Source organism: Megachile rotundata, chromosome 8 (genome assembly GCF_050947335.1).
Source record: "Megachile rotundata isolate GNS110a chromosome 8, iyMegRotu1, whole genome shotgun sequence".
Taxonomy (NCBI): Eukaryota; Metazoa; Arthropoda; class Insecta; order Hymenoptera; family Megachilidae; genus Megachile; species Megachile rotundata.
The window spans coordinates 10,199,287-10,225,408 of record NC_134990.1 but is presented as its reverse complement, the minus strand read 5'-3'; the positions used below and the strand labels follow the sequence as shown (position 1 = coordinate 10,225,408).

Genomic DNA, 26,122 nt, shown 5'->3' with positions numbered 1-26,122 from the left:
CAGAATTCTAATACCCCAGAATTCCGATACCCCAGAGTTCCAATACTCCAGAGTTCCAATACTCCAGAGTTCCAATACCCCAGAGTTCCAATATTCCAGGGTTCCAATACTCCAGAGGTCCAATACCCCAGAATTCCAATATTCCAGAGTTCCAATATTCCAGGGTTCCAATACTCCAGAGGTCCAATACCCCAGAATTCCAATACCCCAGAGTTCCAATACTCTATTCCAATACTCCAGAGTTCCAATATTCCAGGGTTCCAATACTCCAGAGGTCCAATACCCTAGAGTTCCAATACCCGAAAGTTCCAATACTCCAGAATTCCAATACCCCAGAGTTACAATTCCCCAAAATTCTAATATCTCAGAATTCCAATACCCCAGAGTTCCAATACCCCAGAATTCCAATATCTCAGAGTTCTAATTCCCCAAAATTCCAATACCCCAATATTCTAATATCCCAGAATTCCAATAACCCAAAATTCCAATACCCCAGAATTCCAAACTTCAAAAATCTCAAAGTTTATCAAACTTCGACTTATCAATGAATGTAACACATTCCCGGAATAAATACATATATCCAGAACTAAACATTAAAACCAATTAAAAAATATTTGTTCAAACCCCCTACTAAATCCTCATATTACTCTACAAATTTCCCTGACCTCCTACATCAAAAATACCCCAATTCTTTTCCGTCTACCCCAATTTCGAACATCATTAATTAACGAGTCAAACACCTACAAAACGTCGACCAACTCGCCAAAGTGTGCAAAAGCCACCCTGTATATCAGTGAATCGAAATCGATGAAGCGTGCCATATACCCTCATAATAACCGAACAATTATAATTTTTGCACAAGCACACTGCGACTTTATTCCTACAGTGGGGTCAAGATGACCCGGTGCATCCGGTGTGCTATTGAGAGGTGAAAAATGAAAGGACAGAAGCGCGCAGCATCAGAAGAGCGCAGGCCTCGTTCTTCCAGCATCATCGGGGACAATCTCCATATCAGTACCGAAAATTTTCACGGTGCAAGGTGGAAGTCTTCGAAATCGGCACCGATCGTTACCGCGAGACTTCTTTTTCCCTCTATTCTTCCTCTCCCTAAGACATTTTTCCCCTACGGTGGTGTTTTATGTCAGTGCGTACATATGTATCTATCACGCTGCACAAGGGACTACGATTTGCTCGCGACGAACCACGGGATAAACTTTAGCACGATCTTCTGTTGTTTGCTTTCTTAATTCAACAGAAGCATCGGAACATCGATCCCCTACACCGATGGCAGATCACGATAACATTTACGACGACGAGGTAATTCGTTTGCATTCTACTTTAATTTTGTACTTGGATGAATTTGGAGCATGGTCTGGCGAAATGGTGATCTTTTGGTTAATCAGTTTGTAGGGATGCAGTTTTGGGGGATGAAAATTTCAAGTGAAATTTGTTTGATTATTGTGGGAGATGAGGTGGTTTTTGGATTTGACAGATTTTTTTGGGGGTGGTTTTTGAGTTGGTTGAAGTTTTTGGGGGACGTTTTTGAGTTTGTGATCGAGGGAGAGTAATTCGTTATTTGATTTAGGTGAATTAGAATTTATTGATCGCTATTTTTTGTTAAGTTATCGAAATTGAAATTAGTTTTTATTATATTGTGGGTTCTAGATGTAGGAATTTGAAATGAATTTTAAGAATTTTCATAATTTTATTTTAAGAGTAAACGAGTATAATTTTCTTATGATTCATGAACGAAAATATTTTGTTAAACTGGAACAAAAATTGTAATAGTATTTAATTTTATTCCTAGCAGAAAGTTTAAATATAATTTATAAAGAATTAATGATAACTAGTCTACATTTAATTTTTTTCAAATTGTTTAAATTTTTTTATAGCAGTACAATATTTATTTATTTAAAAATTAACATTTTAAGTAGCAATTTATTAATTGCATAAAATGATCAATTTTTCCAAGTATGAAAATATAGAAAATTGTTTATCTGTCAAAAAAAATTAATATTTTAAAAGTAAATTGTTTAACAAAATTAAAATTGATATTTTAAAAGATTTACAGTAATTATATGTATTAGTATAATTTGTACATTAAAGATTGATAGCAACTCTCATTTATATTTCCATATTTATTTCATATTGTTCCACATTTCATTATACATGTAATATAATTAAGAAATCTTCCTAACGTATATTTTTATAAAAATAAATATTTTCTAAAAACGGTAGAATAAAATATGTTTACCTAAAAACAGATATAAAGAACAAACAATATTTATGTATTAATAAATATTTAAATTTAATATTTAATAAATACAAAAATAGCATTTGTAATAAATTTAACATCGTTATTGATTTTCTTCGGCAAAAATTGAAGAAAGTGTACTTAACGGAAAAAAGTAGAAAGTTTAAACAATATAGAATATCATACTTTATATATTACAATATACTAGTCTGTAATACTTATATATAATTAATTATTAAAACGAGAGGTTAAGCATTATATATTTAAAATACTAAATATTATTTAAAGATTCATTAATATTGTTTAAAGAAATATTTTAATTTCATAAAATACATTAAATAAGAGCAATAAAATTGAATATAACAGAAAAGATTCTTTTGTACGCGTTTTAGAGGTAATAATGTAAATGGACTCACCGACTTTGATTTTAATATTCTTCCGCACGTTCACGCGCAGATTGTCATCGTAAGCTATTATTCTGGCAGTCACTTCATTTGTTTTTCTTTGTAGAATTTGCATTCATAGTAGCACTGCCGATGTTACCTATTACATTCAGTTATAATATTGTTGAAAAAGAAATTCGAAAATACAATTATTAAAAAAATAAAATAACTGAAAATTATTGAAAAATTAAAGGAAAGGTTAATGTTAAAAAGTACTATAGCAAAAAGATATAAACAAAATTGTTAATAATATATTTACTTATTATTTAAAAGTAAAATTGCAATATTGTCTACTATTAGTTACACTATTTATACATTTACAACTATCTTTACATACTTTTCTACATCTGTATCAAAATGGAATAAAAAGAATAACTAATATGTTATATTAAAAATTCAAATTTTTAGAAGCGGTTATTGTTATAACATAAAATCAATAATTAACAGATCTATAAATATAAGGAGCTAACATTGACCCACTAATCTAAAATAAATCACATTAATCAATTAATTGCTAAATTAGATGTATTACATAAATTAAGCAGTGGATTATTATCATAAATGTATATCTGTAATAACTAATGGTTGATATTATATAAATTATATAGTTTTTTTAAGTAATAAAATTCTTGTACTGAATAACATAATGATTAATTTAAAGAAAATAAGTATATTCTTGCTATAATGCAACTGTATCACCTAAGAAGCAAAACTGGTTTTGAAGAAAGAAATAATAAAAATAAGTAATAACTGGTTAAGAACTTCAAGTTCTTTGGCCTTGGATAATTTTCATATCAAAATAGAATTATAGGAAGAATTATATTTATAATTATTTATAAGGAGATGGCCTGAATAGCATTAAATTCAATAAAATACATGAAGAAATATTGAGTTTTTACAGAAATAATATCATTTTGTAGTCAAATATTCTTCAAAGTAAATTATTCTTCTTAGATTATTAATTTTCACTAAAAAATAATGAAGCTTTGATGAACAACGTTGTTCCAGAATCAGTAACTTAGCTAAAGTTGAGCTTCTTGTGGTGTTTTCCCTTAATTGTACTAGAATTTAAGTGCTTTCCAAGCACTCAGTAGTTGCTGAGGTTTGAGCATTAAGAACCAGAACAAAGAAGCTCAGATTTAAGTTCTATGAAGTTCCTACTTTCATTATTTACTTCCAGTTTTTATTTTGTGCTGCTTCTTTCATTATTTATTCTCTGCTCTTATTTCATATCAACAATTATATGGAGCTATTAAAAGATTTTTATTATTATGCATTAAAGTATGCACATATATTTTTGATTTATTAATTATAGTAAAATCTCTTTATTTTATTGTAAGTTATTTAATTCTCATTCTGAGATATGAAAGGTTTTATTAAATTAAATGAACATTTATTTCATTTATATATTTGACTGTTTGTTAGAGTAAACTTATTTGTACTATTTTTTCTTTTAAAAAACAATCATGTAAGAAATAATCATGTATCTACACATACAAGAATCTTTAAAATTTGTCTTACACCATTATTACTTGCACCTCCTCATATGTGTGTATCATAATTAGTGAACATTGGCGTTAGTGAGTACCTTTGTGATAGGAGCTAGTGTCAGCAAATCCAAATCAGCGGAACTGGCGTGGAATTTTGATAGCTCTACTTGTGATCGTTGCGGTCCTAGCTTTGATTGTAACATCAGTTGCCTTATTAACACCACCAGATGAGGGACCTAGAGTACAAGGTGCTAGACTACGACTTTCTGAGGTACATAGTACACTATTTTGATATATAAACACATATCAGTTATGCTATTATATATCTACATCATTAATGTGAAACAAGTTATAAAAATAAATCAATAATGTTAAATAAATAATTTTCAGGTACTTTCTGGAGAATTAACACCACTCCTTTTTAATGGATCATGGGTAAGCGGACAGCACATTTGCTACCGAGATGTGTGGGGTGGAATTTCACTGTTGCATATTTCTCAAAAGAACATCACTAGTCGCAGTCTAATGCCGAATGAAACTTTTGTAAGCTTTACTTGTTTTTAATCTTTTATTATCATTTTAATAATGTAAAGTTTAACGTATTCAAATACTTACATTTAGTAGCAAATATCCATATACTATTTAGGTCTTTTAGTAAAACACAACACTAATAGATATTCTGTATACAGAGGATATTGAATCCTGCCAAGTTCTCGTTGTCACCGGATCGTAAATACTTACTTCTTGCGCACAATGTGAAGAAACTCTTCCGATATTCGTATTTAGCGCAATATACAATTTATGATGTAAATACACGGTTAGTAAAAGTAATTTATAAGTAAAGTACTTTCAAATTATTGAACCAGTTTTCCTATCACATCTAACTGCAAGTAGATGAAATTTTTTTTATAAATTTTGTAATTGTGTAAAGACTACAGTTATTGCTCATGAATTGATTTCTTATGATTAGTAACTGATTAAAAACTGGCAAAACACTGAAAAAATAAATAATTAATTGTGTAGCAGATACATATACATTAGTATATAACTTATGGAAAAGCTATTTCTGAAGCTGCAGTGTAGTTATAAAAACTTTGATAATGTATACCAAGAGTGATACAATTATTATTTTATTGTTACAGGGAAACGATACCATTAACTCCACATCCCGAGAAAGAAGCACATCCTTATCTTTTGTTAGCAAAATGGACTCCACGTGGTCATGGACTAGTTATGGTTCAAGACTATGACATTTATTATTTACCAGGTCCTACAAGTAACACAGGATATAGAGTTACTAATACAGCAGTTCCTGGTATATTATCAAATGGATTACCAGACTGGCTTTACGAAGGTAACTTATTATAAATTCTATAGTATATTATATGATTTCATTATTACTGCATCAGATGCAATTAATATATACTTATTTTTTATTTGATAGAGGAGATTCTGCATTGTGCTGAAGCAATTTGGATGTCACCAGATGGTCACATGATGTTATATGCCTCTTTTAATGATTCGCTAGTTGAAGAAATGCATATATCTTGGTTTGGTGAAGGGAACAAAGCTCTTTATCCTGACATACGATCTCTACGTTATCCTAAAGTAATTTTGTTTTTGTATACTACTATTTGTCAGAAATAATTTGTATAATAAAATATTAATTTTGTCTTTACAGCCAGGGACACCGAATCCTGTGGTGCGACTGTATGTAGCAGACTTGGCAGATCCAAAGAATATACATACGAAGGTAGTGAAACCACCACCTATCATCGAGCATGTGTAAGTTTATTTATAAAGTTTGGAGTATGGTGTGCTTGAACAAAGTTTCTCTCATTATTTTTTCCTCATTAGGTGTATTTATTCGTCTTATTAAAAAAAAAATGAACAAAATTGAAAATGTTTGAATAGCGATTGCACTTTGTCGTTTTTTACAAGAAACGTTTAGATGTTTGTATGGTGACACTCTGAAGGTACCTCAAAAAAGGAAGCGTTTTTCTTTGGCAAGATATTTTAAAGATATACATGAGGCGTAGTTTTTCTGGCTTAAAATGAGGTAGTTTTTTAAATATATCTCTAATATTTTAATAATGATTCAAATTTAGCAGTTCATACATAACAAAATATGTAAAATTTGCACATCCATAAAATAGTACTATCGTTAACATAAAAGTAATTTTTGTTTCATATTACATTAGAAATATTAGATTTTAAAAATTAAACAGTAGATATTTCTCAAACATTAAAAACAATTTCAAGAATAGATATTTTTAATAAAGTAAAAAAATATATTAAGTATTTTTATATAGTCATTTTTTTTATATAATATAAATGTTTTATATAGATCTCTTGTACTTTTTATGTAATATCTATAAGCATGACTTTTGAATTTATGTAATAACTAGTAATTTAAAGCAAACATTTGAATAGCTCATAGAAATTACCTCGTTTTAATCCTGAACATATGATATATGTAGACAATATTTTATTTCAATATTTAGTACAGAGATGATTATTTAATTGAGTTTAGCATTTTTCAATTATAAAACTGTTTAGTTAGTATGCACCATAGAAATACCTTTCCCTTTTATCTGCTTTATTTATTAGTTTTAAACATAGCTTCCTTTTTACAGTCAATACAGTAACGTGGAAGTTAGAACATTAAAATCAGAAACTGAATAAAGTAATAAGTCAAGCATCATACATGTACATTTCATTATTATATAAATAGATTAATTCTCACTAGTTTGCCTAGATATAATAAGCTACTAGCAGTAATATATTAAGTTGCATTCTTATAGACTTAATTGCTATTAAACATTGTGTAAGTCTGTTTGAGTTAAAATATTCTAATATTTAATTATTAAGTATACAAATGTATTGATTATAATGTTTGTAAATGTTTGTGTCCATTAACAGTGAACATTATTTCACAACGGCTTCCTGGGTGTCTTTGACAGAAGTATGCATAACATGGTTAACACGTGCACAAAATATTTCTGTTGTAACCATCTGTAAGAGTGCAATGTGGCATTGTCAGGTATAGTGTAGTCATTAAGTTTGATTTTTGTTTTTAAAATAACTGATCACTCACAGAGTAATTTTTAATATTGTTTCATGTAGGAAATTCAAAAAATAGTAGCTGAAGATCGTGGCTGGGTAGATACTCCTCCTGAAGCACCAATTTTCTCAGCAAATGGTAGCAGTTACATTGCAATAAGTCCAGTTAAGGATGGTTCAGCTGGTTATTATAAACACATTGTTTGGGTGAATGTGGCTCGGAAATTGGTTGTTCCACTCACTCATGGAAAATTTGAGGTCGCTAAGATAGTGGCATGGGATCAAACAAATAATACTATGTGAGCAATATTTCACTGAATATTAATTTTTTTTTTAAATATACTATTTATAAATCAATATGTTATATATAACAGATGATATAGTATTTTTGCTTAAATCTAATGTAGTTCTTCTACATAGATACTTTATAGGTATTCCACCTATGAAGCCAGGTCAAAGACATCTTTATTATGTGAGTTCATTATTACCACATGTGGGTTCATCTTTACATCCTGCAGTTTGCATTACGTGTACCGAAACAACTGAGAGAAATCAAAATCAACATAGAACACTTTCATCGGGTCATCATAGTTCTTGGGCAGAAAATAGTTATATACATGACCATTATGAGACACAAACAGAAAATACACAAAATGCTGATCAAGGACAGCCCAAAGAAAATGTTACAAAAAAACAGAAATCGAAAGTACATGCTCCCCCAAGTAAGTTCATTATATTTTTTTGAAATTAGCAATTAAATTTATACATATATCATTTATGTTTTCATTTTCAGAATTCACTGATCTGCCTTGCCAGTATCATAATGCTATCTTTCCACCAGTTGGTACTGATTATTTTGTCCTGGAATGTTATGGACCAAGTATACCAACTGTTTCTTTATACAAAACTGATTTTCCAATGCCACGTCCAATTTATGTTTTGCAGAATAATACATTATTACGAGTACGTTTTTAATTCATTTTGTTAAGGATATTTTCAGATAGTTGTTTTTTGGAAACTTATATAATATCATACAACATGTATTTCTTTACCCATATGTCATTTTCTATTTGTTTCATAATATTTTCTGCAAAAACAGCTTGCAACTGTTAATTTACCAGTTGTACTTATTTAATAATTATTTAATATAATTGACAATTTGTTCTAGGAACGAATTTCCAGGCTTGCGCTTCCACAAGTGAAAACATTCCCCGTTCAAATAAGTGGTGGATACAACGCACAAGTAAAATTATATTTACCACCTGGATTAAGAGAAGATGAAATCACTCGATATCCTTTAATTGTGCAAGTGTAAGTGTGTTTAACCATTAAATTATACTTAATATTATATTACAAGATAATAGTTAAATCTTTTTTTCCTTGGTTATTTATTCTTATTTTATGTTCTTGTAGATATGGTGCTCCAGGCTCTCAATTAGTAACAGAAATGTTCAAAATTGACTGGAACACCTATTTAGCTAGTAGAAAAAATATGATTGTTGTGCAGATTGATGGTAGAGGAAGTGGGGGCCAAGGGTACAAGTTTCTTCATGAAGTCTACTACAGGCTTGGTTCTGTAGAAGTTGCTGACCAACTTGAAGTTACAGAGTAAATTATTGTTGTTTATTCATTGTGGATATAAAAGATATTCACGCATGCAACCAATACTTTTTAATGCTTAGTATCATTTACAATCTATAGTCAAATTAAATTTCCATTGCTTCGCTTTTGCTAAATGATGAAATGAGAAAAATGAATGTGAGATATATGTACATATAGGTGTCATGAATATTACTAAAACTTTAATGATAAAATTTATAGATATTTGCGGGATTCGTTGCATTTTGTGGATAAACAACGTGTTGCTATTTGGGGTTGGAGTTATGGAGGTTTTGTAGCTGCTCTTGCGCTGGCGCATCCTGAGCAAGATGTCTTTCAATGTGGTATAAGTGTAGCACCAGTTGTATCATGGAAATTATATGGTTAGTAGAGCTCAATATCATTTTAGAGTCTTGTATGTCTGTTCAATGTATGTTGATTTATACACATTTTATTTTTGTGATCATACAGATTCAGCATATGCTGAAAGGTACATGGGGTTACCAAACGTTGTATCAAATTACAAAGGTTATGCTGAGTCAGATGTGTATGATAAAGTGGAACACTTAAGAAATAAGATGTTTTATTTGGTACATGGTACTGCGGATGATAATGTTCAGTTCCAACAATCCATGGCACTTGCTGGCCATCTAGCGAAGAAGGGAATTCTCTTCCGGCAACAGGTACTGTTTGTAACTAATATCTTAGATACAATAATATTTATAGTAATAAAAATAGATCAGCTGTACAACTGCTAACTATTGTGAATCAAGATAGAGTATTGATTATATACTAATTTTTAGTATAATAATATTTGATGTGCTATCAGGTATATCCAGATGTGAGCCATACATTGGCAGGGGTAAAAGGTCACCTTTATCTATCAATGGCTCAGTTTTTGGATGACTGTTTTCAAAAGCAAGTACCTAAAGATACGAAAGCTGGTCTTATCAGCGGTGGATCTAGTTTTTAGTTGTAAATAATGTGATTCCAAAAACAATCCAACGTTTGTGAAGGAATTCCATACACAAAAATTACATCTAAATATCTCCAAATTGTGTTCCGTTTATTAGTACCTTTAGGAGAAAGATATTTTCGCGTTATTTTATATATTAAATTGATATTGTAAGAAGTGGGTAGAATAGTTGAAATTACGTTTGTTATATTTTAAATTAGAAATCAAATCCAAATGAATAAAAGCAAAGGATTTTAATATTATTATACAAAATTATTCTATCATATGTATTTATAGACACAATTCTTATATTTGTTATAATGTTTTAATATTTTATTGACGTTAATAGTTGCATTTTATTTATGACAACAATGTATGACATTAACATTGTGTTACGTTACATTGTTATTTAAACATATTTTACATAAGTTGATATATTTTTATGATTTAATAACAGCAGTGAAATTTTACAATATGATACACAAAGGTGGGAAGATAAATGAAGTAAAATATTAAAATAATGAAATTCAGTTGCAAAGAAATATCAATATAATAGTAACAGTAGCAATAATATATCATCTAACAGCTTTTATTCATTTAGGTATTGGTTTTCTTTTACATCCAGGTTCGTAAGAATAAAAACCATTTTAAACATCAAATGACTTTATTGAAGAAGTATATGCGTGACTTGTCGTGATTGGGAAACAAACATTACCGGAACGAGGTAAAATAAAAGGTAATTATATCTCTTCATCGAGTCGTACGATGAAAAATTCATGAACTCGTGAGTACTCGATGCAAGGGTAACTTATTTCTTCTTTCGTTGAAATTCCTGTAGTTAGTTGCACGCGTGTGCGGACAACATAGATTGTCGCGTCTAGGCTTATTTCTCAATACTTCTTTTCTTCAATCTCTTGTGTCATAAGAAACATTCGTTTCATTGGAAATTCATGTAATTTCTCTCACAACCGTTTACTCTAACCATTCTAACGCATACGTTCCTCATAACGATTAACGTAATAACATTGTAAACAGTATTAACCAAACTCGAGGAACAATAAAGAAATTTTCTAATACTTACATCTCATTAATTGAACTAAATAAAATATAGAATACATTTGCGGCAATAAGTCTCGAAATATAATAATAATAATATTAATAATAATAATAATGTACATTATGTTATCTGAATGTGAAAACCGATTAAAACAAAGTAATCACAAGGTTGTATAATATTAATATTCAAATGTAACTGTGAATCAAGCTACGTGCGAACTTTGTGTACGACTTCCTTCGAACAGTGAGACACATCTAGGGGAATAATTTTAGTTTTCACCGCCAAGGGAAACTAAAATAGTCGATAGATTTCATTGTTTATTTTTTTTTGGAAGAACGATCGATTCGATCAGTAGTCGGACATAGATTTGACGATTTTCTTATTGGAACATCTGCCGAGATGCAGTAGCATGTGGTTCTTGAGATTGGTAGGTTTACTGAAACCGCGGCTACAAATATGGCACCTAAATGGCCATAGTCCATTATGCACATACATATGACTTTTAAGATCTCCGGGCGTGGGGAACGACTTGGAGCATTGTGAACACTTGTGTGGCTTTTCCTGAAAAAGAAAAGAAAAAAAAAAAAAGAAGAAAAGAACATAAAAAATGTCTTTCAATGGAAACTTCAAGAATTAATTCATGTCTTTCAGTAGGGATTTTAATCAGATCATTCTATGAACGAGTTGAAGAAAATTACTATTTTGAAAACTAATGCAATCTTACAAACGCACCACTATTCGAATAATGTAGCTTTAAAAGCGTACTATAAATTAATTGCTTTCTTTATCGTAAATGTTAATCCGTTTGTATTTTTTACACGTCGTAAATTTATTTATTAAACTTTTTCGTCTGTGTATTGTAACTTTATTGTTAGTATAATATTTATTATTGTAGAAATGATCCGTTAAATTATAAGTTTAATCTTAGTAGAAAGATAATATGTATTCGGATATTGTAAATTATACTTTGGATCGTTGAAGAATATTTTGAAGAGGAATGAACAAATATATTAATATAATTGAAAAAAAAAGAAATTTCTTCTATAGTACAAAATAAGAATAAAATTCTAAATTTATTTTTACTTCTTCAATATAAATAAAACAAATGTAAAATCTTTATAGAGTACTATATTGATCTAATAGTAATTATATAAGAACAATCATCGTAAGAAAAATTTATTGAAAATAAATGCTGCTCGTTGATGTATAAATTACATTTAAGAATGTTAAATTTGAAAGAATAAAATGGAAGACTTATCCCCATATGTGCTAGATATATTTTTATAAACATTTAATATTCCTAATTTTTATATTATTTTTTGGTATGTTTAATTTCATTTTATTTTCGATACGTAAATTTAAATATTATTCAAGCTACGACTTTTATAATTTAAATACTATATTTAGTAATTAAATGCATCTCAATTTTTACCAGATTAAAATTTTTATTAATTGTATAAGCTTTACATATAAACATTTTTTGAATAAATTGTTAGAACTAAAATCACACTAATACATTAATATTTTGTATCTTATTTGGTTTCAAAACTATAAGATTTTCTATAGAAAATAATATTTAATTTTGCAAAAGTAATAAATTAGAATAGTCCATATAAAACATTAAAGTATTTATCGAAGAAAGATAAAAAGAATGTATTCTTGAATGGAGATACGCAACGCGCATGCGCACGTTACGTGCAGCGCATGCGCAGTACGAACTCATTCTTCATTGAAGAAAACAATTTTTTACCCTTTTCCATAAATACTTGAACTTTCGCAATATTTTAGACTCGAACAAAATAAAACTTGATCCACAGCATTTTCTAACACATCAATAACTAAAAAGTAATCGTTACTTAAAGAAATATGACAATACATTACGAACGAGAAGTATTTTCTTTCATTTTCTTCTCATAAATTTCTCGTAAGAGACTTGAAGTAAGCACAGTCGATTAAAATACGTAGACTAATATTTTTTTCAGCGTCGCGAGGGTGGCATTTCAAAAGAACAAAACGGCACGTTAAATGTTGTTCTATCGGCCGCGGTTTATTATTCCCGGTTCGATCATCGAATCGATCAAGAGCAGAGGGAAGAGTGTTCGCGAAAACACGATGAAAAGGTAGCAGGGTTGTCGGTTTGAAGGAAGTAAGGAAAGAGAAAGGAAGAGAACGCGAATGGAAGTCAGTAGGAATGAAAGAAGATGGCAGGGCGGATAGTATGCAGGTAAAGGTGGACAAGATAAAGGCGGAAAGCGATGTTCACGTAAGATCGAAAGAGAACCATGAGGGGACTGCCTCCGGTTATATTCTCCGTCTCCCTAATTGGATTGCATTCCAAGCAGTAGCGAGTAATGGACCAATTACAGTAGCTGATGGCAGAGCAACCTATATGGCTCCCGAGATATCATTACTTCGGGTGGATTAGAGAAACTCATAGGGGGTTTCCGCTCTGATAAAGAAAAACTTCGACTGCTCTTTTACCAACTCGCGCCTCGTATTACGCCGAGTGTACCGGTTTCCTTACGTTTTCCGATCACCACCGGCTTTAACTCCTGCCAGATAACTGAGAATAAAATCAAATCAAATTCCATGCGATTCTTGCTCCTGACAGCGGCAATTCTTCCAGTTTCTTCGAGGATACGTTTTAGAAATATTTTATTGCGTTTTTACACTTATTTACCCGAATTTTTTTATGGTTAATGTTCTATAATCATCTTACGTGAAATATCACTTTTATCATACATTTACGTAAAGCGTTTTTTTACTGTTAAGTATAGGTTATATATCATTTTTATTAAAATCTATTTTTTAGGTTAATTGAGAGCAGCATGACATCCTGAAGATACATTTGATTTTTTAAAATTAGTTTTACACTGTAATAGATGTTCTTCTCTTTATCGTTTTGTTTCATATTGTGTCTCATTTATTCTACTTCTACTTTCGTTTCATAATTTTACGAAAATTCATCGTTTCACACAAGGGCGGTTAACCTAATTAATGGTCACTATGTTTGTCAGTAATTTTTTAGACAATTCTGTAAATATCTTGTTACAAATCTTGAAAGCCTTGGAAAAACTTGATTGGTCTTAACGAGTTTTAAAGATCTTTGAAACCTTGAAAGACCTTGGACAACTTGCATGTGAATGAAAAAAAAATATTTTTTTTTGTTTTTCTTTTTTGGCAAGCACATGGAGTAGATTGGAAGTTATGATTACATGGGCAAATCTTGTTTCTTAACAAAAAAATTATAATTATAATTATAATTTCTTATATAATTATAATTTCTAGTAATTATAATTTCTTATTTATATAGTATTAAAATGGGAGGGGAAAATTGCAAGATTGTAAAAATAGTAAAGTAATTGTAAAATAAAGTGATTGTAAAAATAGTAAATAGTAAAGTCATGAAATTGTAAATTGTAAAGTTGTGTAACTGTAAAAGTGCAAAATTATAAAATTCTAAAATTGTATTAATTACAAAATTGTAAGACTAAGATTTTCAAGTGGTGTAACTTCAAAAATGTAAAATGATAAGATTATAACTGTGTGAAGATTATAAGATTATAATAATGCAATTATAAAACTACAAAATTGCAAAATTGTAAATTTATAAAATTGTAACACTGTAAAATTATAAACTTACATAGTTGTATGATTATATAATTGTACAACTATAAGATTGTACAATAACATAATTATATAATTGCAGAATTATTATGTTGATAAATTATAAAAAGGTCAATAAAATTGTAAGACTGTAAAACTGTTAAATTGTAAAGCTGTAAGCCTGTGACTGGAAATTTGTAAAACTGTGAATTTGTAGAATTGTAAACTTGTAAACATATAAATTTGTAAAATTGTAAACTTATAAATTTATAAACTTTTGAAATTATAAAATTGCAAACTTACAAAACCATGAAATGACAAAGTCACGAACTAATAAAATAAATTCATAACATAAAATTACAAACACATAAAATCATGCTAATAAAAGCCTGATAAAACAACACGATTATGCAATGAAATGATGAATTATCAAGCACCTAAACAAACATTAAATCCGCTACGCATCCAATTACCATCTTATAACGAATAAAATACTTGTAACAATAGGTGATTGTAATATCGATGTTTCGGTTAAAAGCAACCCGTCTGTAACTTACCTTTATGTGAGTCATCCGATGATAATAGAGATTGGAGGAGGCCGTAAACTTCTTACCGCAAACAAGGCATTGATGGGGTTTTTCACCGCTGTGGATTCTCTTGTGCGTATTCAAGGAGCTGGATGTTGAGAAGCCCTTGTTGCACACCATACAAACATGCGGTTTCTCTCCTTCAATTGAATAGCAAAACTAAATTATTACGACAATTATTGAGGTTGCGTGAAAAGTTCAACATTCGTGCTTATTTCTATACCTACAGAGGCTATTTCCATTTCAGAACACACGTCAATTTTATAAATTCGTTAACGAATATTTTTATTCAAAACATGGAAATAACCTCTTATTTATTTAATTTGTTAGGTTAGGTTAAAAAATTAGGATAACTTGACAGTAAAGATCTGTATCTAATTTTTATAAATTCTTTTTAATTGATATATTTTGATATTGTATATTTTACGATATTTATGGTTAGGTTAGGTTATAAAAATTTCTACGTACAAATAATAATGAATAAATATTAATAAAAAGTTCAATATATAAAATATCAATAAAATACCAAATGTAAATATAAATAATAATTTCTATACATAAAATATAAATGTATCAATATTATCCATTTGTACATTCACTAAAAATTATATATATAAAAGAAGAAAACAAAACCAGCTAATATGTAATGTATAGAGCTAAAATAATATTTGCAAAAATTGTATATTTTGCAAAATATAATTACATTATAAAACTGATAAATATTAAACCTCAATAAAATTTATAAATATAAGAAAATTAAGATTTATTTATAAATATGTACTGCGTACATCATTTTTTTGTAAATTATTGACGGTAATATCAGGTTTTATTAAATAATTTTATAATGATAGTTCTGAAACATTCCCCGGAGAAGTTTGATTGTAATTATTTTCGCTTCCCATTCTTTTTCCCGTTGTCTTATGTTCACTACTTTCTCTTCCCTCGCTTTTTTTCCTTTCAGCAAACAGTTGAGTAAAAGTGTTGAGTGTGAAAGTGTGTGCGATAAGCACTGAACACGTGAATGAATGTTTAATGTATGAATGAATTTGCGCGCCAAATATGAATGAAGTATTGTGAATTAAATATTCGATAAAATCAATTTACTAATATCGTATGGATAATATTGTACTTTATATAACATTTTTTCAAATGAATTTCTAAATAAAAATTTATTTTGTTATTTTTAATTATCATGATTTTTAAGTGTTAAGAAATGTTTATATAATATAATACTTATAATATTTGTTGCAAAATAGAAAAAATTATGCAATGAAGTATTAAAATCAAAAAAGTAAAGTATTAAATTAATCTTTAACTAAATAAAGTAAGAAACTTGCAATCATGTACAAAATTAAGTTTAATAAGTTTAATAACACAAAACGAATCAGCGAATACTCCGCCATCATAGTAGAAAGAAAAAATATGTATATTTATACACGTTTTTGTACCGTTTATAACATCATAAACTTTTTTCCTCTTTTATTTTATAAAGCTGATCAGTTTTACTTCTAAAAGGTTCATTTGCATATCCGCAATCTATTCGTTATAATTTCACGTGTACGAAGATATTTATTCACGTACCTGTGTGCGTTCTCATGTGGCGCTTTAAAAGCGACGGTCGATCGAAGGATTTCCCGCAGACTTCACAGGGTAACAGAACCCTCTCTCCTCTTTTAATCGTCGTCAGGATGCTGCAATCCAAATGATCGCTCGTCAAGGATAATGTTGATGACGAGGACTCCTCGGATGTTGATTCGTACTCGTCCATCTCGTAATACGAGTGCGAAATGGCTGACGAAGAATGATGGGAAAGTAACGCCATGGACAAGTCTAGTGGAGATTCTTTGAACAAAATTTTAATCATCAGATATTAACTTTACTAATTTTATTAATTTTAGAAGTTTGGGGATTTGAGATACTGGGATTTGAAGCTTTAGGAGTTTGAAACTTCGGACATTTGAAAATTCGCGGTTTCTCACATTATCGAATAATAGATTGGACTTAGGACACCTTTAAACTCATTTTTTCAACTATCAATATAACCGCGAAAATTTACATGTCCAAAATTATCACATACTCTCTTATTATACTTAATTCCAAAATGTTGCTTATGACAATTAACATCAAGTATGTGTTACTACAATTAACAACAAATAACTAGCAAGTGGACCTAGGCCGCTTTCATAATAAACAGTTCATAATTTACTAAATGGTCATTTGGTTCGGTAGTTTTAGTGCTAATTAACAGATTGTTCTTATCATCTTCAAAATTACGAATTGAGTAACATTAGTGTTTTCAGAGGCTTCAGTATTGTAAAGTATTGATAGTGTTCCAAGTATGCTGCACTTTTTATGTAATTAATAATAAATACCGCGTTTTTGGTTTCTTTTTCGATTTCTAGATTGTCGAATGGCTGGAACTGCAAATGATTATATAGGAACTTTGTCAAAAACACGTTCAGGACGAACGTGTGACTTTTGGCCAATAGGACCTGGTTCTCAATCATTAACGAGTACAACCAAAGCAAATGTCGTGACAATTCCTCCATTACGACTACGTACGGGAAATCCAAATGTTTTCGTTTTTGGTTCACCAAAAAAATCCACGACACCAAAACCTAAACCAGCTATGCCAACTAGTGTCAGAAATGGTCGAGAAGGCTTTAATAACACTATGTACCCAGAAGGCAGTGCTAAGAATGCTAGTAATTATTGTAGAAATCCTTCGCGTAATATCGCCGGGACTTGGTGTTATACGACGGATCCTTCGTTACCTCGAGACCTTTGCAATGTTAGAGATTGTGAGAAACCAGGTAGATGTTGCAATGAAATTTGGGAATATTGGAGTATTTACAAGTTGGAATTTGGGGTATTTGGATTTTGGGGAATTTGGAATTTGAGATATTTGGATTTTAATCAATAAAGAATAATGTTTTACTTCAGAAGAGTTTACGTATCTGATGAGAGAGGATGGTATAGGCAGACGTTTACGCGTTTTATCGGAATTTGGGATTTGAGGAATTTGGAATTTGAGGAATTTGGGATTCGGGGAATTTACGATTTAGGGAATTTGGAATCTGGGGAATTTGTAACCTAGAGAATTTTGAATTTTGGGAATTTGGAATCTGGGGAATTTGCAATCTAGGAAATTTGGGGAATTTGCAATCTAGAGAATTTGGAATCTAGGGAATTTGGAATTTAGGGGATTTGGAATCTGGGGAATTTGGAATCTAGGGAATTTGGAATTTAGGGGATTTGGAATCTGGGGAATTTGGAATGTAGGGAGTTTGGAATCTGAAGAATTTGCAATCTAGGGAATTTGGAATCCAGAAAATTTGGAATCTGTAGAATTTTTGAATTTAGGGAATTTGGAATTTGGGTAAATTGGAATTTGGGAAATTTGGAATTTGGGGAAATTGGAATTTGGAGAATTTCAAATTAATTGGACTTCGGAATTTTTAGAATTTCAATATTTTAAATAACTCAAAGCACCCCACCCCAATTTACCTACTCTTCTCATAAATAAATAATTTTATCTTAATAAATATTAAGATACACACAGCATTTCACGCAAGATTATGCATTTTCTCGATTTCTTCGGAGGCCAAACCTAACAAATACCCCCGGTTTCTACCGTGAACATCCCCCCTTCACCCCCTATGATCCTCGAGGTTCGCCTCTTCGGTCGGCGAGCCCTTCTGTTCGGAATTGAAGGTTCGCTGGCATTGTACTGTCCTTTATCCGTTGGTAAGCGCGGGGGTCTACGCATTTGAATCATGAGCGAACGAACGAGCACCTTGTGATCCAGCCGACAAAAATACCGACGCATATTTGCATTTCAGATTTGTTAGCCAACTTTCTTCTTTCTTTTACGATTGGCCCGCGATTGCGCCGATTAACGCGATTGCACCCGGCCGAAGATTTCGATCGCTTATTTTGAGCATGGCCGCTGCGTTTCGTACAGAAAAACCGATTTACTCGCTGTATTTTGTTACGTTGCTTTAAAATCCGGGATATACAATTATTGGTATCTTGCTTACTTTATTCGAAAAGGTAGCACTAATTGGCACATTAGGGTTTAATAGGCTGAAATTATTTATTTAACTTTTTGTGTTTGAAAGTTAGCTTAACTTAAATTTGAAAGTTAAAGTTTATTTTTTTGGTTTAATATAATAATTTATAATATGTGTGTTGGTGACTATAGCAATATTTTTGAATTGTATAAAAAAGTATGTTGGTAAGAGTGGAATTTTTGTTGATTATTTAGCTGCTTCAATAAAAAATTTTGGAGATTAAGAATTTATTTGATGAAATATTTTATTTCATTTAATATTGTAATTATACTAACTAGAATGAGAATTATTAATTTTATAAATGAACATTTTTTAAAAATTTATGTATTCATTTGATTGAAATAAATTAATATTGAAATTAATATTTTGATCAATCAAACTTTAGTTAAAAAATAAAGTTATGAATTTATCTGACAATATAATATTTTATCTAACATTGTACTTATGTTAGGAATTGCGAGTTTTATGAATGAAATTATAGTTTATGAAAGATTATGAGATGGTAATAGAATGTATTGAAAATTATTGGTAACTCACCATCTAAAATGGAATCAATAGTACATCTGTACAATGCCGACCTCGAACACATGTCGTGTGGTATAAGAACAAAATCTTGTTCTGCCGTAGGAAGAAACCAAGCTACTAATTCCGTGTCGGGTTGGACATCTTTTATTACTTCAAATATTGGATCCCCTGAAAAACATAAACATGAAACAAATACAATTTTAATAATTTAATTTTGCACTGCAATAATTAATTTTTTAAAAAATATTTTGATAATTAATTTGCGTTGATATTAAATACTGAGTTAGTATTAAATAGAATTGAAATTAGTATTAATGCAAAATAAAATTTTGTTAAATTCATTTATGTTATTATTGAGCTATTTTTAGAAAATAGTACTTCTTGTTAATATTATATTATAACTGCAGGCACACTTTAATAATTTTTTAAAAATAGGAAAGTAAAATTGTAAAAAACTAAAATGGTGAAATAGTAAATTAGTAAAATGATAAAATAAAATGGACAATGATACAATGATCAAATCGTAAGACAAAATAACGAGCAAGCAAAATAATAAAATGATACAAATAGAAAAATAAATAAAATTGAGAAAATTGATAAAATAATGAAATATCTGAATTATGAACCAGTAATCTTTGCCAAGATCTCCAAATTCCAAATTCCCCAAATTCCATATTCCTCAAAATCCAAATTCCCCAAATTCCAAATTCCCCAATTCCATATTCCCCAAATACCAAATTCCTCAAAATTCCATATTCCCCAAATTCCAAATTCCCCAAATTCCATATTCCTCAAAATCCGAATTCCCCAATTCCATATTCCCCAAATTCCAAATTCCCCAAATTCCAAATTCCCCAAATACCAAATTCCCCAAATTCCAAATTCCCCAATTCCAAATTCCCCAAATTCCAAATTCCCCAAATTCCATATTCCCCAAATTCCAAATTCCCCAAATTCCATATTCTCCAAATTCCAAATTTCCCAATTCAAAATTCCCCAAAATTCAAATTTCCCAAATTCCAAATTCCCCAAATACCAAATTCCTCAAATTCCAAATTCCCCAAATACCATATTCCCCAAATACCAAACTCCCCAAATTCCAAATTCCCCAAAATTCCAATATCCCAAAATGTAAATAAAAATAAGACAACAAAATAATATATGTGAAATGACAAAAACAATGTAGATCTTTCAAATAACAACTATTTTTACAGCTATACTATTTTTACATCTATTTTCACGTCAATCGAATATAAATAAGATATACATATTAAAGAGAATATAGTACGTGAATATACATTGCATGTATGTACATATATAATATCAACGTGAATATAGAATAAATGTTAGGTCAAAATAACCCAGCATTCGGTATATAATAGTTAATGTGTTAATGCTTGTACACAACTTACCTTTCACTTTAGTGCCAACTAAATTTACTTGCTCGTCATAGGATTGAACTATACGGAGGAATCTTATCCAGTTACACTGACGCTTATTGAAGTTGTAATTTGAAAAGAAAACTTCATCGTAGCAGCCATATTCACGTCTAATCTGGAACAAATCGAATTTAAGAAAACCCATGAGACTTTTCTCAAAAAGAAAATTTTTTAAATAATTTCGATAATTTCTTAAATTATCGTTTGACTTCAAATATTTTAAATAAATGTTTTTACAATAATTTTATTTATAAAAATTAACTTGTATATATTGCAAATATATTTGTATAAATATATACTGTATCGAAAAAGTATTAATATGGAGCTTGATGAGTTCTTGTAATTACTTTATTTGAATGCAAAACGAGTAATATATTATTTATTTATTTTCTTACTCATTAACGGGCACAACCATTTTTCTTATCAGAAAGATGATGTACATGCAATAAATTTGCATATTAGGACGCGAATAAATATAGTAATATATTTATAGAATATATTGCATTTTTCATATTAATATTGTGCTACATAATATTCATTTTTGTATTAGATTTAATTTTATATCTGAATCTATCTAATATTTTATATTTTATATTATATACAGTAATTAAATATTTTAATTTATTTTCTATCCTTCATTGACTTACTTTCCTAATTTGTTGTTGATTTAAATATGAAATATTTTTGTACTACATAATTATTATTATATTTCATAAATATTATTATTTTAAATAATTAAATATATATTCTTTACAAATAGTATAAAAAGTATTACTTAATTTTATAAAATATATTTGAAATGAATCAATAATTTTACTTTATTTATACTCAATGTTAACATCAATTTTTCAAAATGAAAAAAAGATTGTTATGACTAATATTTATCATCACATTTTGCTTTACATAATTAAAAAAAAGTGAAGAGTACATAATCAAAATAAATGTTAAATAAACAGTTTTAATTTTTTTATTTTAAGTTTAACAATTTTATTAACTCTTCAAAATAAATACTTAATGAAATTCTTACTATTTCAAACTTATAAATGCATATTATACAAAATTGAATTAAACTAATTAATTATAATAATTAATATGAAAATATCAACTGATTAATATCAATCATATGAATATGAATCTTGATCAAAGATTCCAATTAAAATAAATTGAAACGTTCATTAACACTAAATTTATCACAGAAATATTTCTTACATAAATATTTTTAACTTTTGTATACTGTTCAATATAGAAATTTAATACTTGATTACTTTTTAAGGATGTATTGAGTGTTCACCAATTATTAAACGTCTGCAAACGTTATTATTTTAATTGAGACTTCATTCATAATTTCTACTATTTTTCTTACAAAATAATATAACTGTGAGTTGTTTCTACATTACATTATTTTGTAGATTACACAATGCAGCTTAATTTTTATCAATTTTAAATTACAGAACAAAAATTAAGGTTCCAAAAATGTCTAACATTATACCTAACATTAATAATAAACATGTGTGTTTCATTAAATGTCAAAAACACTCAAAATATAAGAAAGGTATGATTCACAAATATAACATTTTCTTTGAATAGTACAGAAGGGTTAACAAGGTTAACAAATTCATGACATTAAATTACAGAAATTAAGATACTGTGTCTAGTTGACAATCAGTAACAATGAATTCTATTAGTTCACAATTATTCATAAACACACAATACTTTCATCAAAATCAACATCAACTTTTCACTAGACAAACAATTGTACTCTCATGTAATGTAATTTTCATCCCTTATTTTACTTATTTAGTTTCATTTCTTACTTTGCATTTCAGACTGTACTTATTCATTTACTTTGTTTCAACACTCATTCATTTATTTCACCTTTCATCTTTTACTTATTTACTTTATATTTTATCTACTTCTTTGTTTTGTTTACCTTTCATACCTTATTTATTCACTTTTCATCTTTTAGTTCATTTACTTACTCCTCATTCATTTACTTTGCGTTTCATCCCTTATTTATATTTTACCCCACATTTATTCACTTTACATTTCATTATTCATTTATCTATCTCACGTTTTATCCTTCATTTACTTCAAGTTTCATTCCTTATTTATTTAGTTAATATTTTATCCCTCACTTATTTCAAGTTTCTCTTATTTATCTCCTTTAAATTCCCCACTTTTCATTCCCCCTTTACTCACCCCCTTGTAATTTACATTTCATCCCTTAATACCCACCCCTCAATCCAAAAACCTCAATCATTAAATCTCCCAAAATTCCAGCTTACTTACATCATTGTCATCAAGAAGCGAATAAAGGTCGATCTTGTCGAACCGTATCGATCCCTGAAAGGGGTAAATCAACGTTCCTGAAGGTATGAGCACATTCGACCAGACGGATATCCTGACATCGGTGACTAGGCTCCCTGAATCATTCTTGAATAGACCCTTATACGAGGATCGGTCGTTAGCGAGCGCCAAGGAAAATTCTTTGGGTATCAGAACGCAGGTTTCCATAACAGAGGCACCGCGAAGGGATGCTTTGGAAAAGTCACAGCTACCGTTGTCTCCACTGTAAACACTTTTTATCGGGACACTCAACGACAGGATCTTATATCGACCTCGGCCTTTATCGCCCGCAGAGCATCAGTGACGATCTAACATCCGATCTATCAGAGAACAAACGATAGTCTGACGACTGACCGGTCAAACACCACGAGGTCCATAAAACGCACTCGGATTCTTTGACGCAATAAATAAGAGACACTGTAGCTCACTGGAGATCGTCCGGTCTAGACGGACGGGATCTGTGTGTGAAGCAAATCTCGGAAATTGGAGCAAATCGAGAGATTATGGCAGGATAGCAAATTTCTGATCGGACCGTGAGGGTCGTTCGTCCTCCAAGGTGCAAAGGCCTCGGCTGACTGGATAGGATTAACCGACTGATCTTGACCTTGCGACGGGTTACCAGCATTTGCTACCGAATGGGTAGCCCTTCCCCTTCTTTACCTCTTTTCCCACTCACAGTACATGGCCCGCTGCAGACTTTTTCAGTGGCGTAGTCAGCCGCTCACCGTACACATCTATACCGTGGAATTAGAGATTCTATGGTTAGCTCTGCTCTAGATCCATACTATTTGGATACTATTTTAGTTGTATACTGTCGAAAATTTGGATACTATTCTAGGTGCATAGTGGGCTGAGTTTGGATACTGGTCGAGTTCTAGACTAAAGAGAATTTGGATATTTGGACTAAAGAGAGCTTGGATACTATTGTAGTTCTATACTTGAATGAATTTAGGTACTATACTAGGTCTATTGTAGTGGGGTGAACCCACATTTTATTCTAAATCTATATTAGGGTGAACTTGCATACTAATCTAATTCTAAGTTGAGAAGAATTTGGATACTGTTCTGGGTCTTCTGAAGTGAATTTGGATATTATTCTAGTTCTATACTAGGGTGAGCTAGGATAATATTGTAATTGTAAGTCTATAGTGGGATGAACCCACATTCTACTCTAAATCTACAGTAGAAAGAATCTGGATACTATTTTAGTCCTATACTAGGTGCTATAATTCCAGCACCTAGTGATCTAGCATCAAAGTGATCCATATTAGGTGAATTCGAACATTAGGTTAAACTTACATACTATTCTAATTCAATACTAGGATGAATCTATTGTATACTATTTCAGTTTCATGTTAGAGTGAGCTTATAAACATTTGTTTTCTACTTGGAAGAACCTCTCTAATTTTTTACCAGATCTTTGCCATAACCCCTTGATTTGGACTGTGTCCCTTATAAAGTTGTAACTCATGCTTTGTTTAACAATTGTTATAACAATGATATGAATTGGAGAATTCTAAAAGACTTTTTGTTTACTAAGAAAAATGTATGAATATTTTATTAAGTATTTCAGTGAAGGAATAAAATAATTTATGTGTAAAGTGAATACCACTAACGTGAATGTAATAAGTATCATAAGTGAACAATTAATAAGATTTGTTCAAGTATTATGTATTTCTTAACTTGAAATGTATTATTATATATAATTTAGTTAGTATTTCAACTTGTTAAGTCTATTCGACAAACACTTCCAAACGACTGAATTTATTACATTCATAATTTAATTATGATATTTGTATAACTTATGTTTATAGCAAACTGCAATACTTAATACAACATTACATATTTATAAGTTTTGTGTCCCTTATAAACTAGTATCTTAGAAACTGATGCGGGTAATTATCAGACAAGCATTATATGCAGTAACAGTATCGACTATGAAGAGAAAATAAGTAACAACTGACTGAGATAACCTCCAAATCGAGTAACTATGAAAAGGGCACTGATTCAGAGGGAAACAGTACGCTCTATAAATGAAAAAATGGGTTGATACAACAGATAACCTTTAAAGCCCCTATAATGGGTAATTATCAAGCTAGTAAGTACTGACTATAAAAAAAATAGTAAAAATTACGAATGAAGAAGTGAATGATTACTAGAAGAAGCAGCCTCCAAAGCCCCTAAACCGAATAAATATTAAACGAGCACCGTCTACAGGTGAAACAGTAGAAGCTACGAATGAAGAAGTGAATGGCTGTCGCAAGAGACGACCTCCAAAGCCCCAAAAGCAGGAATATATTACTGTACGGTGGCAGTATGCGTTATGAATGGAAAAGTGAGCAGCATACGCCAATGAATCTCGGTGCCCCACTATGTTCATCCTGTGGCGAGTGCACTTGGTGTATAGAACGAGTATCGGCTGCTTCACCAGTACAAGGAAGCCGGCTGGTCGTCCTCGTCGTCATCATCGTCGTCTTCTTCACCCTTCTACCGTCTCTGCAGCACCGTAAAGAGAGAACCCACGTGGGCGATTGGGCACCTGTCGCTCCCTGTGTGCCCTTTCCTTCTCGTTCCCGCTTCCCGGCAACTCGACTCCGTCCTCGTCCACCTCATCCTCCTGTCCTCGTCCTCCTACCATCTTCCACGCCCTACCGTATATCCTTTTATCCGCCGCTCTCTTGCTCC

General features: G+C 30.3%; 2 protein-coding genes across 6 annotated transcripts; one reads left to right on the top strand and one right to left on the bottom strand.

Annotated features, from left to right (window-relative positions):
• The first annotated feature begins 883 nt into the window (after positions 1–883).
• Dpp10 (Dipeptidyl peptidase 10) lies at positions 884–12,126 on the top strand. 4 transcript variants are annotated; one of them, XM_076535180.1, is made up of 16 exons: positions 942–1,317; positions 4,297–4,458; positions 4,578–4,730; positions 4,877–5,004; positions 5,330–5,541; positions 5,632–5,795; positions 5,869–5,972; positions 7,110–7,230; positions 7,314–7,549; positions 7,671–7,972; positions 8,044–8,213; positions 8,419–8,561; positions 8,664–8,858; positions 9,072–9,232; positions 9,321–9,532; positions 9,679–9,904. In XM_076535180.1, the coding sequence occupies exons 1-16, from the start codon at positions 1,285–1,287 to the stop codon at positions 9,820–9,822; spliced, it is 2,640 nt and encodes an 879-aa protein (XP_076391295.1). In that variant the 5' UTR covers positions 942–1,284; the 3' UTR covers positions 9,823–9,904. The 4 variants fall into 4 exon arrangements, with proteins under 4 accessions (XP_076391296.1, XP_076391295.1, XP_012137544.1 ...); XM_012282154.2 differs by having other exon boundaries at positions 943–1,317; positions 4,300–4,458; XM_076535181.1 differs by lacking the exon at positions 8,664–8,858 and having other exon boundaries at positions 884–1,317.
• On the bottom strand, positions 11,159–26,058 carry LOC100882285 (uncharacterized). 2 transcript variants are annotated; one of them, XM_003701914.3, is made up of 6 exons: positions 23,381–26,058; positions 21,065–21,206; positions 19,665–19,820; positions 16,636–16,896; positions 15,025–15,194; positions 11,159–11,422 (listed from the first exon to the last, which is right to left on the bottom strand). In XM_003701914.3, exons 1-6 carry the CDS (start codon positions 23,603–23,605, stop codon positions 11,210–11,212), a joined length of 1,167 nt encoding a protein of 388 aa, XP_003701962.1. In that variant the 5' UTR covers positions 23,606–26,058; the 3' UTR covers positions 11,159–11,209. The 2 variants fall into 2 exon arrangements, with proteins under 2 accessions (XP_003701962.1, XP_076391298.1); XM_076535183.1 differs by having other exon boundaries at positions 21,065–21,201; positions 23,381–23,481.
• Between the last annotated feature and the right edge of the window lie 64 nt (positions 26,059–26,122).